Here is a 20,629-nt window from a genome sequence, read left to right as displayed (position 1 = left end):
GTCATCGGTGCCGAGGTCATGGTCTGCATCGACACAGGGATCGGTGTCAAAGTGGTTGTCAGTGCCGAAGTGGGAACCGACAAAACTGGAGTCGACAATAAAGGTGTCGGTTCCGAGGAAGATCTCAGAGCCGACGTGGTCAAGGTCTGCTCTGACTGAATGGTCGGTGCCGATACAGTGGTAATGGTCTGAACTGAGGATGACCTCAGTGCTGATATATAGAAGGCTGCAGGAGAAGACGGAGCCGAAAGCCTCGGTGCCGAAGGTCTAGGCACCGAAAGCACTGGGGCTGACTGAGTGAGCTCCAGAGCTGAAACTTTAGCCTTTTTAGGTTTTGGTTGGCGGGAGTCCCCAGCAAGAGACGAAGGCAAAGATTTAGCCTTAGTAGGAACATCCAAGGTTTTCTTATGGGCTGTAGGAGAGGTTGAGGCCTCCTACCCAGAAATAGCCTCTGAAAAGGGAGATTTTAGAAGTCCGTTCAATAACAGCTTGTTTTTCCTTTCCAACAAGGTTCTATTAGAAAAGTTCTCACAAATAGTACAGGGTGGGTCAACAGACAAATGGGAAGCTCCCAAACAATAAACACACAAAGAGTGTGCATCAGAAGTAGGCAGTTTGTGTCCACAGTCAGAACACCGCTTAAACCCCGGACTACCTTTCTTATCTGCCATGACAGCAAATTAATTAATAGAAAAGGTACCAGCAATGGTACAAGAGAGTACCCGAAGGTATGAGAGAAAAGGGAAAAGGATTACCAATGATGGTAAAGAGAGAATACCTCGCAGTAAAAGTGGTAAAGAAAGAAGCAGAAAAACCTGAAGAAATTATGAACGCTAGATGCGATAGGGTAAGAGACAATAAAATATGAACTTTTCTGACAGAAAGGTAATCTGTAAAACTATTAAACATCAATTGACTGTACTTAGCTCAAGAGAAGTAGATTGACACGACTGAATGGCAAAGCGGCAAACGAAATCTGGGGTAACAGGGAGAGGGGGATTATGGGTAAGAGTTTAGCTCGAGTTTGAAGCTGACGCGAGCTTGGAAAATGGCCGGCTCGGTTCCGAACTGATACCCATGCATAATGACTGAATGAGGATTAACAATATCAGATCAAGTGTTTCCTTCAGTTCAGCAAATATATTGCCCCCATTTCTGACATCACTTAATATCTAGATGTTTATTAGAATGCTTATTATACAACATGGACAACAAGCCGTCATAAGGTGTTTATCCAGAATGCCTTCTAGAAGGATGCGTACCACATGACATACCATTCCCTGCAGCTAGCTGCAGTATAGTTAACACTGTACACCTATATGCTGGGTGTGGTTCTAAAAGTCCAGAGGTGGTTTTCTAAACCCTCCCATTTAAGTTTTCAAAAATAATTCATTGTACAGACTCAACTATCACAGGTTTAGAAACAATCCTGTCCCAGGACAAACAAAGAGTTGAAAATGTATTTTTTGTTTGAACATGAAGCTGTGTCCTGCAGAATACATGAATGTATAATCACACACACACATCCTTATTTGTTATGTAATGCCTTTTCCTTTAGTTTGCCTGATTAATGGTCATATGTCTGTTAACAATAGTCTCACTGTTTTAGTTACTAAGTCTCCTGAAGAAGTGCAATGTAAATATTTATTTATTTTATTTATTTTACATTTGTTTACCGGGAGACTAGGCATAAAACCCTTTTTCAGACGAGGCCCTGGGAGAAAAACTCCATTGTTAGTAGACTGTTATGTTAGTAGAAAGAAAATTGCATAATACAATAATGAAAAAATAGTAACAGACATTCATAACGGTAAAAAGACTAAAACAGAATAAACAGGTCAAGTGGGAGACAAGACCAATAATCTTGTTCAAAATGCTTCTAGAAGACAGTTCTTACAGTAGTAGCAGGCAGTGACATTGTATACAATGAGAGTGCAGTTACGATACTTAGTCTTATATACAGGTAGCATAGCAAACTGAAGACTTAAAATCTGATAGATGTTAACATCGAGAAAGAAAAAACAAGATAAGGTAGTCATATGACTTAAATTCAATGCTCATTACAGATGCAGTTAAAATCAGCTAGTTCCCCATGGTTTGGGCTACCCATGCCTAGTACATATACAAGCCTAGGAATTGGTGAGGTGGTCTTTAATGTGATGCTTGAAGTTTTTTAAGCTAGTTAGAGTTCTAATTTCAAGTGGTAAGGCATTCCACAGTTTATCAATGTAGTAGGAGTATACATAGTAGTATAAATAGTTGCTACATACTGTCTGGCCAAGCAAGAATACACGCTGTTTACCTGTATGTTGCATAATCAGTGATAGTCCATGAGGCTTAGTTTATTTAACCTTTATTTTATTACATTGGTCTTGTGTAGCTCCCCTTTGCATTTTTAAGCCCTGTTACATAGTTTAGTTTTTACCCCCTGGTTTCAGAAATGCACTTCTGCCATGTATTTTTATAATTAGTAACTTATATTCATAAACATCCATTTTAGTGAATAGCTTTGTGAGTTACATATCCAGTGTAACATTAAAAATAACTGACCAGTCCATCTTCAGGTATTTCCATTTCATCTATAAAACGGGTGTTAAAGACAATTCTGTTCAGAAAGTTACCCTAAAAATCCTGTTCTCAAACAACATAGGAGAGTTCCTTGTTTTCTAATGGCATTTCTTTTTTTAACAGAATTATTGGTAAAAATGTGTTTGAGTTTTTGTTGTTCCCGCTCCTTAAGGCTCTCTTTATAGGTCCTTCGCTGCAAAGACTACATCATTTTGGGTGTAATGCTCTAAACCGTTTGTTTTTCTTTATTGTTCCTTTTTTTCCATGCCATAGATAGAGATTCCAGAAGAGTTGCATATCAGAAGCATAAGAAACCAGATCCTGCAAGTTCACTTAAGATATAGGCACATGTATATTAATATAAAACAAACTATTTTGTTTTCATTTTCAGGCATTATACATTAAATTCGTGTTTTCTTTCTTTGTAACAATTAACATTCCCCCCAAAATTACATAAACGTCTAACTTCCTGCCTTAAGCCTCACTCTTCCTTCTGAACATTATTCTGCATGTATTGTTCTCCCAAATTCAATTTATTTTTATGCAATCTGCTCCTTCCCTTTTGTAAAGATCCCATTTCCAGTTCTTTTATTTCCCTCATAATATATAGTATTTCAGTTACAATTCATTCAGAGCCTGCAAGTTCTGACATTTTGAAGAAGAAATTTTGATTAAAAAATTTGAAATCTGAAAGTCATGATTACACCGCAAGATTTATTTATTTATTTTTTGCAAAATCCACTCCCCACTATGAAGGACTGCTCCCCTCACACCCCTGCTATTTATATAAGCCAACTCTGTGAGTGCTGTATCTAAATATACTGCTACCTGGGACTTCATATATACCCCACCTCATCCTGTACCCACACACATACACACACACACACTTCCAGTGTTCTCAGTATACTGTTACCTCTTCCAAATGATTAAATGAACCTGAAATCATTGACTTGCTTTTTCTGCTTGGTGCTTGTCAGTGCCTGTCCTTACGTTTGCCTTTCTGCATTTATTTTTGCACCTAACTATATGAATCTGTGGTCTCTTTCAGATCTGTAACACGTTCTACAGTAACATTTAACCATAGTACTGTGTGTGTATTTTATATATTTTTTATTTTGTCTGACATTTTTTTTTTTATTATTATTATTTTGTCTTAAAGCAGGGACAGCAGACACAGAAGGCCGTCACTGCAGCAGGAAGCAAACAAAGCACTGGAGGGAAACAACCGACAACTACTGAATGCAAACGAAAAGAGACCCGCGATAAAGAGAAGGACAAATGCACTATCTTGTAAGGACAGGGTGTAGTTGGAGCGAAGTACATACTCCCCTCCCAAAAAAGGAGAATTAAAAGAACATGCTAAAGATAAACAAGGAAGAAAAACAAGCTACAATACCATCTGTGCCTGATTTCCCCCTGTACTTTGTTTGCATCTTAAGAGCAGAAAGGGTGAATCCTTTGGTAAAGCTGACCACACTTTCTAATGCCACACAATGCACTAATTTTGTGAAGGAAATCCATGAGATGTTCATTTCGACGTGGCTACATTTTATAGCTTAGAATTATGGAAGACAATTCATTCTGTATTTTGTTATGCACAAGTCAAACTTTTTTTCAGTGTCATAAAACAGTTCACTTTTCAATATAATTTAATAAGCCATTATGTACGTTTTTAATGTTAAAATTGTGATGTGCCATGTTTTTTCTGAAATCACTACATCAAGGATGTATCAACAGTTATTATGTTATCTTTCATTAATGTTTGTGGACATTGGGATACTGCCTTGGTCAGTTCACCATACCGGGACATAGGGCATAATTTTAGCAGCTGTCAAAATATTTTAAATGGAAAAGCCTCAGACGACATTTTCACATTTATGCCAGACTGGTCTGTAACATTTATATTTACATAAACGTTGACCAGTTTGCTTGTAACAAAGTCCAGACTAGAAAAATGCTTGTTGATCTATCCATTCCAGTACGTATACGATGCAGTCATTATGGTGAGTTTGACAGTCAAGGCCATGTTAACATATATTGTCTTTCTGGTGTTTCAGTCTGTGTCTTGGGGTGGGAATTGTTGAAGATGGTTTATTCTCTTACTTAGGACCAATTGTGATTAACTAAAAAGATAGCACAGGATGTACTGCTCTTGCTGTTATGTGACAGTTCTGCAAATGACATCCGGAAACCTTTGCATCAGCCTTAAAGGGTCTGAGTTTTTAAAAGATGACTCCCTTATTCTCCAAGGAAAAGTAAGGAAGCAAGGATTTTATACCATTTGATAAATGCATAATTAAAGAAAAGCTGAAATCAGAACACAAAAAAGAAACGTCAGAGTGTTTGCACTTAGTAGGTACGTGACTGGTATGTCCTCCCCTTTGTTATATTTTTTTTCTGAATTTGCTGCTATTCTTTCCTGTTGAGATCTCAATATTCACATTTTTGTATATTCTTGTTACAATGTTCTGTTTAAGACAACAATGTGTCTAGCACCATTCACATGAAGTAAAGATGAGACTTAAAGCAAATGTCTTTGCTTGCGAAATGATAAGAAAAGCTACCTACATAGATGGCTATAGTAAGAAAGCATAAGAGTGTGACTGCTGTCTATAAAACGTATTTGCTTATTGTATCCTTCAAAATTTGATCATTCTGTGTTTTTATATCTTTACTGAATCTAGTAATTTAGACATTCAGCAGTGTAGTCCTATATTATACAGCCAAAGCTATTTTGTATAAGGATTAACAACAGTTTAGCATGTCATGATTCAGTGAAGACAATTAAAAAAATTGCAGTGAAGTGTATAGTTCACTGAATAGAGACTCATGTTCCAACTTTTCCCCCCAAGGAAGGCAAAATTCCCTTTAACTCCCCATGTGGGGGGACTACATCTCCCCTACTTCAGACAGCCAGCTGTTTAAAATAACTAACACAAAGGTTTCTACATTTCAGATAGAGAAAAATATTAAGTTGTAAGGCACAGCCTAAGCTCTCTCCTTCCTTTAGACCTTGCATATCGTCAGGAAGCTGTGTTCACTGTATCATGAGATGGTGAACTGCAGTTTGATGGTCAACTTTGGTCTCACTGCTAACAGCTTTATTGAAGTTACAGTAAGTAGAACACAAACAGTAAAAGTTATAATGACAAGTCAGCAATGTGTCCATTGTCTGTGTTTTCCTTAATAAAACAGATTTTGCATTACAGAGTTTTCTGATATTGATTGTTGGCAGATTTTGAGCATCCCTAAAGGGAATTTATTAAAGCATATGGTACACAAATTAAATTGTAAACACTTCAGATGTGCAAGTATTGTAAACAAAGTAAAACGGAATTGTAGCGATTGTGTTACTTGATAGACAGTCCTGTTAATAGACTTTGCGAATGTTTACTTTCTTATTTGCCTTCAACGATATTCAGTCTCATCCAATATATTTGCTATGGTTTATCTCCTATATATCTCTACCCATTCCCAGCCCACCCCCTTATAGGGTGAGTTAGTGAAAACATTGAACAATTTCGATGAGCTTTCAAGACATGTGGAGGTTATTCTTTTAAACATCCTAGCTGCCCAACAGCATTGTGACTAGCATGCACATACACACACACATATGCACGCGGACACACACACACACACACCTCGTCACAGCCTCACAAGCTAAACAGCAGCAAAATGTACATAGTCATTGCCAGAAACCAAAATGCTGTTGCAAAACTGTCACAGAGCAAATGTATAGCATGCCACAGTAAAAGTCCCCAAAAGGAGATACTGCAGTAGAGGTCCTAAAGAAAAAAAGTAACTGCAGATTTAACAGTGCACAAACTCTGTAAAGGGTATAAAGACATATGTTAATATTTTGCACTTGATTCAGTTTTCATTCAGTCAGTGTGTCATATTCTTTCACCAGCAGCTGTTAGAAGCCTGGTGGTAGTTTCCCCTTCGTAGTAAGATAGTCTGTCAGTTTATTTCTGTAGCTGACCAGAGCATACCATGAATAAGGGTTTGATTGAGTTCTTGTATTCCACTGATTTCCAGGTCAAATTTTTTTTCTGCACCAAGGTTTAATGAGTTAATTGATTCAACCAAAGCAAATTATCCATGATACAGATTATCTGAAGGGAGTCAAACCTGGAGTCAGCAGCTGTAAGTTCAGATAAGAAAACAAAGTAAGAATTCATTGTCAGGGCTGTCTCTCGTATCCAATATTAGCAAGTGTGCTGAGAGGGGGGAGTAACAAATACAGATTATTGTGAGAAAAACAAAAGTATCAGCTTAATATTAAAGTGTACAGTATTACAGCCATTCATAGAGGAAAAAAAGTGGTGGGTGTTGTAGACATTGTTAGTTGCTACATTCATAGCCGGCCTTAGGCATAGGCCAACTAGGCGGCCGCCTAGGGCGCCGGTCTAGCAGGGGTGCTTTTCTAGTATTTATTTGGTGTAGATAGACCAGGATGGGGGCACCAGGTAGTGTGGTGGGGGGCGCAGTGGAGCCTTTTTGCCTAGGGCACCAGTTGACCTAGGGCTGCTCCTGGCTACATTGATGTAAAAGGGTAGCATTATACCTAGAAGTTAGAATTGGAGATGCTTACAAAATGAAAGCCTGTGAAGTGCTTTTATGAATCACAGCAATAAATAATACAATCCTTCCATTTTTGTTTAGCTGCTTTATCAAGTTCAAGCTCATGGTGGGCCAGAACTGGCCCTAAATGGGATGGCATTGTATCAGTGGAGCACACTTACTTAGGACCAGTTTAGCATACCCAGTCCATCTGCTAGCACATGTTAAGAACATTCAAGATGTTAGCAAAAATCCAAGTAAATGTGGGGAGAACACGCAGACTGCACCAAGAAGGCAGTGCAGGTCAAACCAGGGAAATGAACATTGTAAGGCAGTAATGCTTCACACTATACCACCCATTATCATGTGCTACTTGTGTTAGATATTAATGGATGTCATCTGGTTTATTTCACCACACCAAACACTGACTTTCTGTGCGTCATGCTAACAATAGTGCCAGTTTACTCATTACCACAAAGAACGTGGTTCACTTTCATATACAAATGGTAGTAGCAGAAGATACACATTTTCTTTATAATTGTAAAGGTCATAATAGCCTCCATAAGTGAAAGACAAGTTACTTTCATTGTTAGTGATTTAGACATCTTTAATGCAGTCACATAAACTACACTGGTCAGTCACTGTATCACTTAAATTAATTGAGAGAAACATTGTATAATTAGGGAGCTTCCACTAAATATGATTCCAGTTTCTGATGCAGTCACTGTGGCCAGGCACTTCTAAAATGTTGCTAGAGTTCTAGTATCTCAGCTAATAAAGAATATACCTCAGTGCTGTCTGCAGCCAGAGTGGCGTGTTTGTTGGAAAATTATCAACATTATTTATAACAAAATTAAGTAAATGGCACCCAAAGTAATCAAAGAAGCAGATGATAGAAATCAGACTTATTGGAAAAGTAACAGCATATTCCCAACATTTAAATTACTCAAAGCATGTAAGTGTCTTCTGAAGGTGTAGAATTCGTGCATGTTTATACATAAATTAGACTGGGCTTATTAGAAGGATTTCAAAGTTTTTATAACTACACCCAAGTAACCAAGCAACAAAACAGCATATTAAAAAAAAAAAAATATATATATATATATATATATATATATATATATATATATATATATATTTATATATGGGTGTCAGACGCCCGATTGTATACGACATCGAATGAACAAATATTGACACTTTCTATGCATGCTCTGGGGATTACCCCGTAGTAGACTAAACAATTGGCAAGTGTTTCTCCAGGGAGGCAAGCTCCTCTGCTAATCATAAATACTAGCTCTGAGATCACACAGTCTCCGGGGAAAAGGAATATTCCCCTACACCAGGATTGTTGATCTTGCATACCTGTCAACCATCTGTCTTTGTCAACAAAATGGTGTCAGCCATACAGGTGTCAGTACGGTGTCCATTTGATCTGATGTCTGATAGCTATATTTTATATATACACATCTATATATCACATAAATATATATTATATATACAGATATATAAAACATTGTTTGGAGTTATTTTTGGCTCCCCTCACAGCTGCATCCAGTGCTTCTCCTCCATCACCAGGTCTACCAGTTCCTGCCACCTTTTCCTGACTTGCACTGACTAAAGATAGGGGGCCAGCAAAGAGATTGAGGCATCCTGGGGCTTTGCCATGCAGCTGTCTTGAGAGTGTTTTATGTGTTTATTCCCTGCCTGTACGCATGCTCAGTAATGCCCCCGAAGATGGAGCGTGCACTGGGCAAAAGCACTAGACCGCTCCTCCTTTCCACAAGGGGCTGATGTCAGCAGAAATCCCTGCCCATCCTCAGGCAGCAACAAATGTTTTTTTTTTTCCCCTGATCTCCACCAAACCCTAAGGGCTGCTCCAGGCATGCATAAATCCCACCTTCCCCCAGGACAGGCTTACCCATTTTTCCCTGTCTGCACTGTCAAGCACCCAAACCACTATTCAAACTCAAGTCATTTGAGCTGTAGTCAGTGTTTTATCTCTGTACTCCAGATGCACACATGTACATATAATATTACTAAAAGAAGGCATAGCATACTCCTTTCAATAAACACACTATATTGACCCAACTAAGAAGCACTTGAATTGCAAAAATGTGTAGGTTGTCTTCCTTTATTCCATTTACAACCACAACCACAGTAAGTGATTCTCTGCATTATCACAACAAGCCTCCCATGTTCATGTTGTGTCAGAATTCATACATATACCATTATGATGGTAGTCATACAAGCTCAGTGGGATGATCTCACAACAAGCCTCCCATGTTCATGTTGAGTCAGAATTCCTACATATACCATTATAATAGTAGTCATACAAGCTCAGTGGGATGATCTCACAACAAGCCTCCCATGTTCATGTCGAGTCAGAATTCATACATATACCATTATAATAGTAGTCATACAAGCTCAGTGGGATGATCTCACAACAAGCCTCCCATGTTGATGTTGAGTCAGAATTCATACATATACCATTATGATGGTAGTCATACAAGCTCAGTGGGATGATCTCACAACAACCCTCCCATGTTCATGTTGAGTCAGAATTCATTCATATACCATTATGATGGTAGTCATACAAGCTCAGTGGGATGATCTCACAACAACCCTCCCATGTTCATGTTGAGTCAGAATTCATTCATATACCATTATGATGGTAGTCACACAAGCTCAGTGGGATGATCTCACAACAAGCCTCCCATGTTGATGTTGAGTCAGAATTCATACATATACCATTATGATGGTATCATACAAGCTCAGTGGGATGATCTCACAGCAAGCATCCCATGTTGATGTTGAGTCAGAATTCATACATATACCATTATGATGTTAGTCACACATGCTCAGTGGGATGATCTTACTAGCCAATAAATGAGGAGACTGAGCAAGACTCTTGCAAACATCCCTGTATCACAGAAATACAATTTAGCACAGCCTAACTTGTGTCAGATTATGTTTGAGAAAGCAGGCCAAGTGGTCAGCATTTGGTGTCGCAGTTAAGCCATGATAAAAGACAGATTATTATTCCTGGGGATACAAATTCAAAGGGGGATATTCCATGGTGGCTTTGTCAACACTGCTCTTTTGTCTCGTTCTTAACCCATTAAGCTGTCTACTTAACAGGTTAGGTTATGGTTACAATCTGGCTCCCATAAAACAACAAAGTGTAAAAACTTCTCATCTTCTTTTTGTTGATAATAGTTCATCAGATGAACAGAAAGCACAGCTGCAAGTGGTCAAAACTTTTTCAGTTGATATAAGAATGTCATTTGGTTTTGATAAATGTGCAAAAGCAACCTTTAAAGCAGGAAAACTGTAGCACCAAGAAAACATCAGCCTGGGACAGGAATGTGATAAAAAGAACTTGAACAAGAAGGAATGTATAAATATTTGGGAACTGATGAAGGATCAACATTTAAACATGAACAAATGCAATTAAAACTTAGTAAGGAATATTTTAGAAGACTACAATTAATACTGAAAACAGCGCTGACATCTAGCAACAAAGTCCAAGCTATAAACTAGTTTGCTCTTCCTGTCCCAACTTACAGTTTTGGAGTGATTGACTGGCCCAAATATATATATATATATATATATATATATATATATATATATATATATTTTATATATATATATATATATATATATATATTTTCCCCATTCTGTAAGCAGAAGTATATCAGTGTCAAGTGGGAATGGAAATCAAACCAGAAGTAGATAAAAATCAAGCAGCAAATAAATGTGCCAAGAAACAAGAGAAAGAATATAAGGTGAAGGATCAGATAAGAAGGCAAGATATGTGGAAAATGCATAATTTATTTAACTTGCAAGTATAGAAAACTTCTGGAAGAACCACATGTTGATCAGGATCGAGCACAGGAATGGTTAAGGAGAGGTGAATTTAAACCAAAAAATGAAAGCTTAATATTGGTGGCCCGAGATAGTGGACTACGTACACGTTGGTTTACAAAGTCCATTCAACATGTGGAAGAAACAGACAAATGTTGGTTTTGTAAAACAGAATTGGAAACAGTCGCACATTTTGTTGCTGGCCGTGATATACTAATGGCAGAAGGAGTATTTACTGAAAGGCATAATAATGTGGCAAGACTGTTGCATTGGGGGTTGTGCAACCATTATAATACTGAAGTAGCTGAAAAACATTGTAAACATGAGCCACAAAGTATTATAGAAAATGAAGTTTTATCACATGAGATCAGTGATTACCAAGAGTTCAAAACATAGATGCGAGAAAAATAGATATAGTAGTCCTTGAAAAGAAGACAAAAGTAGCATTGATTATTGAAATTGCGACACCCGGTGATTATGGTGTCTTACATACAGAGAGACACAAAGTCATAAAATACCAGGGTTTGCAGGCAGTAAGAGCAATGGGTCTTATGAAAAGGAATTTACAGTGTTGCTTAGATATGTTACTGTTACATGTAACTCCGTATGAATTGCAAAAGGAGTCATTACTGGGCACACTGCGGCTGCTGTGAAGAGCACTTTTGGCAAACATTAAAGATTGAAACAATACTAATTTCATGAACTTCAGTCATACTTAGACTTAGGAATGGAGTCCATTCCCATCATGGTATTAGAAACCCCAAAACTTGAAGAAATTAAAAAAGATAGAAGCCTTGCATTGATGAAAGTGGATTCTAAAATCAGCTACCTTAGTTTAGGCAAAGTGATGGCAAGGAAAACAAAGTTTCAGTGGTTTTACAAAGCAAAAATGTTACAGAAAAGACAATCTGTCCTCTTTATAAAATTGGACAGCATATTAGCAACATCATTGCTAGCAGGTGAGTAAAACTGCAGTGTAAACTAAGTAAATGAGTTAATGAACCTTCATTCTCTATGGTAAAGTGTAGTTCTACTGGGATTGTGAATTTTTCTTTTAGTCATAAACAAGTATAGAGATTATATTCTTCCTCACACAGTTCATCCTCTGATTATGATAAACATTTATATTACCAAATCTTTGTAATTTATATTTTGTTATGATCTTTCTCACGGTATTCAGAGAATGTACTGTTATAATCGGAAGAATGATTTCACATATAAATGTTACATTTCGTTATAAAAACAATATTGATGTTCTTCATGTTTCACTGTTGCAGTCATTATATTTGGGTTATCTGCTTGCAGGTAGCCCTCAGTCGGCCTGATTAACAAAGTCTTGGGTCCTGCATCGGTTGCTGTCCCTTCTTCCATGATGTCAGGTCGTCGGGTATAAAACATGCAGCCGACGCCATTACATCAGTCTTTCTTACCGTGCGGTGCCCGAAACAGAAGCAGTTCGCAAGTGCCGGTCGGCCGACTCCTGAAATTTTCGTTTTCAAGTTTCAGAACCAAAGTCTTCAACTAAACCTAAGTACCCCATTGGGGAAACTTTTTCTTGCTCCTTACCAATGTTAGTAAAAGTTAATAATTGCATTACTTGTGGAAAGCAAATACCTCATACAGATTTTCATTCGTACTGTATTCCTTGCCTAGGCCCCGACCACGATGTACCTTGCTGTTGGTTTTGTGCTTTATTTAATTAGCGCACTATCCATCATCGGTATATTTTCACCTCTAAATATTTCGGTTCTCAGTTTAATTATCCAGAAATGTTGTTGTTAGCCATCAGACTACCGGGATTCTGAAAAAACGCAAAAATAAAGACAGAGACAGGCCGCCGAGGTCCAAAACTGCTGATGACGCTTCTCCTAAGCCAGTCGCCAGTTCGCCGGTACTCAGTGAGGCGCTTTCGCAGCCCCTGATACCCGCTACTTCTGATTCGCAGGCCTCTACTGAGATCCATTCAGAGTCCGAACCCGTGGATGTCTCTACCTTGGATGGGTCCGGAGCCTCTGTGCAGGCACCAGCTTCTGAGGGTGTATTCAGGCCTACGGACTTGCATATTAAACCGATGCCTCCTTCTTCACTTAGGCCTAAATCTCGAACCATGCCTAAAAAACTGACGCCCAAGCCACATGCTCAGGCCTCTATGCCTAAAAAACAAATGATAAGAATCAGGGGTAGCCAACCCCCCCCCCCCTTCTAAGAGGCCTAGGACTGAAGTTGTTTATGAATCTTCTCACCAGGATTCTGTTTTTTCTGATTCTTCTGATGATCTCGATTTGCCCCTTATCTACTTATGAGGATTCTGATGCAGAGGACTCTATTCCCTCTGCTTTCCCTCCAGAGGATTTTTCTTTTGGTGAAACCTTACATACTCTAAGGGAGCATTTCCACTGGGAAAGCCAGGATTTTTCTGATTCAAAAAAGAGGCTTAGGGATTTCTTACTCCTACCTCAGCATAGGCTTTTAGCTATTCCTCCTGTACTAGACATTGTTGATGATGCTTTATCGGAATCTAGTTTTGCCCCTGATTCCTTGCCTCCTGCACCCAGAAAACCTGACAGATACTACAGGGCCCCTGAGTCACACAAGTTCCTTTTTAAAAATCCTATTGTGGATCCAGAGACTATTTCACAGGCGCCCAAGGGCATTAAGGCTTCTACTGCTAAAAATCCTACCCCGTCTGATAAGAGACTCCAGGGCACTGGATAGATGGGGTAAGAAGGTTTACACTTCTACAACCTTGGCCATTAGGGCTTTAAACTGCCAGTTTCATATGTTAAAGTATCAGCAATATGTTATTGGATTGCTTAAACAGAAAATTATGTTGATTCCTGACTGTGTGGAAAATAAAGAATTACAGGATTTAATGCATTCTGCTGAACAGGTTGGAAAACACTTTACAATGTGGTTTTGATTCATTAGAGGCCTCTTGCAGGGCTGCTGTTACTGGGTCTGTGCTCAGAATTCATGCTTGGCTTAAGGAGCAATCTTTGCCTGATCATGTTAAAGCTAAATTGTTGGATGCTCCCTTAAATCAGGACCGCCTGTTTGGCAGCAAGGCTGAGGAAGTTCTTAAAAAGATGGAAGATAAAGCTAAATCTATGCAAACTGTTAAAGATTTCTTAAAAGTTCAGCCTCCAAGATTTAGTAGGCACTGGCCCTCTAAGAATTGGTCCTTTCCAGTCCCTTCCAGGTCTTCTCAAGCCAAACCCAGACAGCAAAAACCCCAGGTTTCAGTCCCAGGGGACACACAGGACTAAGCAGTGGGGGACCTCCACTTCCAAATCTGGGAGTAATAAGACTTCCCCCTATGGTAAACTGTCTCAATGACTTCCTTTTAAAATTTCCAAGCACTTATCATCTGACTGCTCCTTTGGAGGGAAAGATTGCTCTTCATGCAAAGAATTGGAACTCATTACCCAGGACAAATGGGTTTTAAATATAGTGTCCCAGGGATACAGATTTCACTTCCACACATTGCTAACACCAAGCGGGTGGCCGGACCTACCCCCACATCAGTGGGCAGAGGCCCAAAAATAAGTACTTTCTCTCTTAAGCATGGGGACTATTCAGTTGGTACCAGAAGAGGAAAAGGGACAATGTTTATACTCGAGACTTTTCCTGGTACCCAGAAAAGACAATTCATGGCATCCTATCCTGGACCTGTCTACTCTAAACACCTTTTTGGAGATTCCAAAATTCAAGATGCTGACTCTTCACCAATTGCTTTCTATGCTAGGCAAAGATGCCTGGTTGGCAACACTAGATTTAAAAGAAGCATACCTGCACATCCCAATCAGGGAATCTTGCAGAAGATACCTAAGCTTCAAAGCAGGCTACATGCACTATCAGTTCTCTGCACTGCCCTTTGGCTTATCTACTGCGCCCAGGTTATTCACAAAGTGCCTAGCTCCAGTTATTGCATTTTTCAGGCAAAGAAATATTCAAATATACCCATACCTGGACGATTGTCTAATCCAGGGAGAAAGCCAGGACGTACTTTTGAATCATCTGGCCTTTGTACAAAGGGTTCTAACTTGTCTGGGGTACACCATAAACGAAAATAAATCACACCTGGTACCCTGTCAACAAATTATATTCCTAGGAGCAAGCTTGAATACAACTTCCCAGATGGCTTACCTCACGCCAGAGAAACAAATTCATTTGACAACCTACTTCAAACAAGTGGCCACAAAAACCCTGCTATCTGCAAGACAAATACTGCAAACCTTGGGATTCATGGCCTATTGCATTCTTCTAATTCCATATGCAAGACTGCATATGAGGAAACGTCAGTGGTATCTAAAAAGCCTATGGTGTCAACATTCTCAGGATCTAGAAGCAATGATTCCTATCATACCTTGCCTATGCCTAGAGTTCCTTTGGTGGGCAGAGGCCTGCCACCAAAACCTTTCACACCACCCTCTGCTGCCCAAACCCTAACAACAGATGCATCAGACTATGCATGGGGGGCTCACCTGGCAGGGAAGTGCATTCAGGGCAAATGGAACACAAGTCAAATGCATCTGCATATCAATCAAAAAAAAATGTTAGCTGTACAGAATGCTCTGACAGCCTTCAAGGACCACATTCTTCCAGGACAACTAATGGTAAAGACGGACAACATCACTGTTATGTGGTACATAAGCAAGCAGGGGGGTACACATTCTTACCCCCTCTGCAGACCATGGCATTGTGGAACACAGCCTTGAGCTACCAAGTGCACCTACAAGCTCAATTCCTGCCAGCAAAATTAAATACACTGGCAGACGGACTAAGCAGAAACCTCATGGACCCGCACGAGTGGAAACTGGAACCAAGGATTTTCAATATGTTGACAAGCAAATGGGGGAGCCCAGATATAGACCTGTTTGCCTCTCCCCAGAACTACCAATTTTTGCAAATTTTGCACAAGGACTCCCCACAAACAAGCCTGGAAAGTGGATGCTCTGTCCTTCAGCTGGAAAAACCTATCAGTCTATGCCTTCTCCCCTCTGCCTCTGCTGTCCAAAGTACTACTAAAAATCAAACAGGACAAACCAAGGATGATTTTGATTGCTCCAGACTGGCCACACCAACACTGGTAACCCCTCCTGTGCAGTGTCACAGTTATCCCCATGGCACCTGCCTCAGACTCCTTCCCTGTTGTCTCAGCAGGAGAACCAGATTCTGCACCCTCAGCTTCTAACACTGAACCTTGCAGCCTGGCTAATTACCTAATATCTCCTTTACCATCTCTCAGTAAACCTGTGATGGATATCATTTTAGAGGCAAGGAGGCCTAGTACTAGAAAATCTTATGCTGGAAAATGGAAAAGATTCTGTGCCTGGAACCAGTCTCAAGGGATGAGCACAGCAGCGCCCAATTTACCTCAGATTTTACAATACTTAACTGAGATGTTTCACAAGGGCCTGTCTTTTTCCTCCATTAAAATCCACGCCTCAGCCACTTCAGCTCATTATAACACAGAACCTCCACTCTTCTCTCATCCACTGCTCAAGCAGTTCCTCAGAGGGGCCAAAAATTTGAGACCACCCAGGAGAGCTCCAACACCAGCCTGGGACCTTAACTTTGTTTCGGAGAAAATCACTCTACCTCCTTTCGAGCCAGCTGCTACTGCAGACTTAAAATTTCTTTCTTGGAAAACAGCTTTCCTTTTAGCAATCACTTCAGCTAGAAGGGTATCTGAATTACAGGCCCTTATGGCAGTGGAGCCTTTCATCATCTTTCATGCGGACAGGGTGTCCCTCAGAACCAATCCGTCCTTCATGCCCAAGGTGGTATCCAGTGTGGCTCTTAATCGGTCCATTCATTTGCCCACCTTCTTTCCCAATCCACAGAACAAAGGGGAATGGATACTGCATTCCTTAGATGTACACAGACAACTTAGATTCTACTTGGACAGGACTAAACCTCAAAGGAAATCTGAACAACTGCTGGTGGCATTTGCTGCAGGGGCAGAGGGGAAGGCTATTTCAAAGCAAACCATTTGTAAATGGATAGGCCATTGCATTCATTTTTGCTATAAGTACCATGGAAAACCTATCCCCCAGGGGATCAGACCTCACTCCACCAGGACTGCATCTACCTCTACAGCTTTTCTCAGAGGCGTCCCTACCAGGGACATCCTAGAAGCTGCTACCTGGAGTTCTGTACATACTTTCATCAAGCATTATCATTTGCCAATTTTCTCTAAATCCAGAGCTGGCTTTGCCACTGCAGTCTTGCAGGGCCTTATAGCTGGTCCTAATGCTATCTAAATTCCTCCTCCCAACCATAGCTTTGGGAATCTACCCAAATGTAATGACTGCAACAGTGAAACACGAAGAACATAGTACAGTTGTGTACATGTACCATAAATGTAGATGTTGGAGTGTATTCACTGTTGCAGTTCTGGTTACCCTCCCTCCAGCCCCCTAACTTCTTTTGGCTATACCTCTACTTTCCTTTACTATGCTTAAAAGCCTTTTGGTGTATTTGTTTTTTTTTGTTGGAGGTATATCATTGTACTTTTATATTTAATTGCTTCCCATTAGGGGGGCACCTGACATCTGGGGCAAGAAAAACTGATGTAATGGCGTCGGCTGCATGTTTTATACCCCTGATGACCTGACGTCATGGAAGACGGGACAGCAACCAACACAGGACCCAAGACTTTGTTATCAGGCCGACTGATGGCTATCTGCAAGCAGATAACCCAAATGTAATGACTGCAACAGTGAATACACTCGAACATCTACATTTATGGTAAGTGTACACAACTGTACTTTATACGTAACAGTAACCTGTTTTACAGTTGTACTGTGTTAGTTTTTAGAGTGCATTAGATAAATGTAATGCAGAATCTTGGTGAAGTGGTAGGTGGATACACAGCATAGCATAGAGGGTAAAGCCCTAAATATAACCCAGATGACCTGGGTTCAAGAAGTAACCTAGATGTTGGAAAAGTCAGCTGGAGAAAGTGAGAGATCAGAGTGACCAGCCAGCACCATTTCTGCCTATCCTGAGGAGAGAGAGCCAGCCCACTGTACTGTAGTCCTTGCATGCTGAGGGGCTAGGTGTTGCAGCTAAGCTGCACAAAGAGCCGAGGGCAGGCACCTACCAAACAGCATGTTTGTTTGCTGTAGCTGAATTTGGGACATGCACAGAAGCTTTCATACTCACCCTTAGAGGCTGCTGTGCAGTAGCTGCAGTTAGGATAAGGAAAACAGGCTCAGTGTTGCTGATGACACCTCTGAAGTTGGTTTGTGTAATTCCTCGGTCTGGGGACAAGTAAGTGATCCCCTTTTATTGGTCATCTCCCAATCTGGAAAAAACGCTGATCTTGGGCTGTGTTGGACACTCAGATGGAGGGAAGAAGGTTGGGAAGAAGTCTGCTGTTCAATAAAACATGGAGACTAAATTATACACACATGAAAATAGCGACTAAATTATACACGCATGAAAACAGCAACTAAATTATACACACATGAAAATAGCGACTAAATTATACACGCATGAAAATAGCGACTAAATTATACATGCATGAAAACAGCAGCAAGTAGCCAAAACACATTCCTGCTGGGTTCAGGAGTAACACTGAAATGAGATACACCGAGTCAGTGGGTACTTGTAAGGAAAGGTTGCAACCCTGGTTTAGACAAGATGACCAAAGACAAAGCCGCTCATACTTTCACATAACAGAGAGAGAATACTCGGCACATGAGAAGGAGTAAGTCATGTCTACTGGTGATTTATTTGTAATCTGATACATGTAAGCATATCTTCAGAATTTTGTCTTGTATAGCTGTAACCAGTTCCAAGGACTTTATGTATTCTCTGAGTCCCTGCTGACCGATACACATCAGCCTTTCTGTGCTTTGTTCAGATAGATTGGTTGTTGCCAATTTGAGAACATTAGAAATATGAGTAGAAGGTATTGTGATGACTAATTTGAAAACATTAGAAATATGAGTAGAAGGTATTGTGATGACTTCATAAGTCTACCAATACAATTAACTGATTAGTTATCCCTTAACAAGTGGCCTGTGACATTTGAAATCATCTCTTCTTCGCCAGTGTAGAGGGGGGCAGAAGATTTACCTTTGAAAACCTGAAACGCACATTGTCGAAAGACAATTGTGCGGAAGTATGTTTTCAAGTTTTCAGATACCTGAATAGAAATGACATTCGCTCATTGCAGATTCGGCATTGTGGGTGCGAAGTGCACTATAGTGTGGATTGGGAAGTGGACCTTTTCCCCATTGTAGTGTGACCTTGGAGTTGGAATAATAATGTAGGGGATGTGGGGAGGGTGCAGCCCCCCCCACATGGGGGTGCAGGGGGGCTTGCCCCCTGCATTACGATCTGTATTCATAATTGTAGTTCGAAAATCAGCGAATCTGGTTTTCGATTTGCTGATTTTCAAATATCGGTGCAGTTCGGAATAACGGTTTTCATAATTCCAGTTCGCACAAAGGGCCGTTCGACAGGTTGATTTTTCAACCTTTCAAAGGTAAACCGGAGCAGAATTATGTTTTGCCACTTTGTACAGCAGGATGTCCTAAAAGAAATCACTGTTGCAGTATTCTTAACATATGGGTCTTTGATGACATCCAGCTGGGGTACCAAAGCTTTACCTTCCTGAGGATGTACATCCAACAAGTGACTTCAGTTCGTATGGGTCAGGGTATATAAGCAGGCATTCGCATGGGTACCTCAGACTATCTCACTGCCAGCCCGAATACTGGTCATGCATCCATCAGACTGTTTGTTTGATCATTGGTACCTTGGTTTCACTTTTTCATTTTTCAGATAAGTGCCGCATTGGGGAACCTTCCTTTTTTCATGTATTTTGATTGTGTGAACCACTTCTGTTAGATGGCAGCTAAGAGGGGTATGTGTGAGTGCACTAGTGCGATCACATACAAGGACTTGCACACTAAGTGTCTACTTTGTTTAGGCCTGGAACAAAAGTACAAAACCTGCACCATCTGTCATTCATTCATTCCTAAAAACTTAGGTCAAGGTTTTCCTGCCTGAACACATTACTTAAAACTCAGTGTGTATAACTTCTGGCCCAAGCTAAAATGGTGAAATCCCCAGCATCTGACATTGCCCTTCTGCCAAAGAAGAAAGGCAAAAGTCCCCAAGATGACTCACAGCTTTGCTTCTCTGAGTCAGACGCACTCGCTGAGGTTGGCAAACCTATGGTCCATCATATACCCTCTACGTTGCCTGCTGCTGAGACCCCGTCATAAGCTCCTGAGGCCTTACAGATGGCTGACACCTCAGATGGACCACATCTCATTATTTTAGAGGGTCTATATAAAGTTCCTCAAATCCCGATCAGGGAAAAGGTTCCAGGCACTCTGATTGAAGTTCCCCATGGTTCTGAAGCTCCGAGACTAGTTCAGGCAGACATATTTTATTATAAAAAAGCAGAAACTAACCATGTGACCTCCCCTTCAATTTTGACAGAAAAAGAATGGATGGATTTCTCACAAGGTTTGTATAAAGCAATCATAGCCCTGAAGCCCCCCTTCTTTTGTGCCACAGTTACCTCAGGCCACACCACAAAGACACACTGTAGATTCCTCTTCCCCTGAGGAGGAACAGGATCTGGATTTAGATCATTCCCTGGATTATT

General features: G+C 40.2%; 1 protein-coding gene across 1 annotated transcript in view; it reads left to right on the top strand.

Annotated features, from left to right (window-relative positions):
• Window positions 1-5,774, top strand: part of MINDY2 (MINDY lysine 48 deubiquitinase 2) — a gene marked incomplete in the record, with an annotated part of 1,894,024 nt that extends 1,888,250 nt beyond the window's left edge. Inside the window, 1 exon segment of the mRNA XM_044078895.1 lies at window positions 3,728-5,774. Coding sequence (XP_043934830.1) covers window positions 3,728-3,807 — 80 coding nt within the window.
• Between the last annotated feature and the right edge of the window lie 14,855 nt (window positions 5,775-20,629).

The sequence above is a fragment of the Protopterus annectens genome, chromosome 7.part1, assembly GCF_019279795.1.
Source record: "Protopterus annectens isolate FY-2018-M chromosome 7.part1, PAN1.0, whole genome shotgun sequence".
Lineage (NCBI taxonomy): Eukaryota > Metazoa > Chordata > Ceratodontiformes > Protopteridae > Protopterus > Protopterus annectens.
Note: the sequence above shows the minus strand (reverse complement) of the source record. Positions and strands in the feature narration are given on the sequence as shown.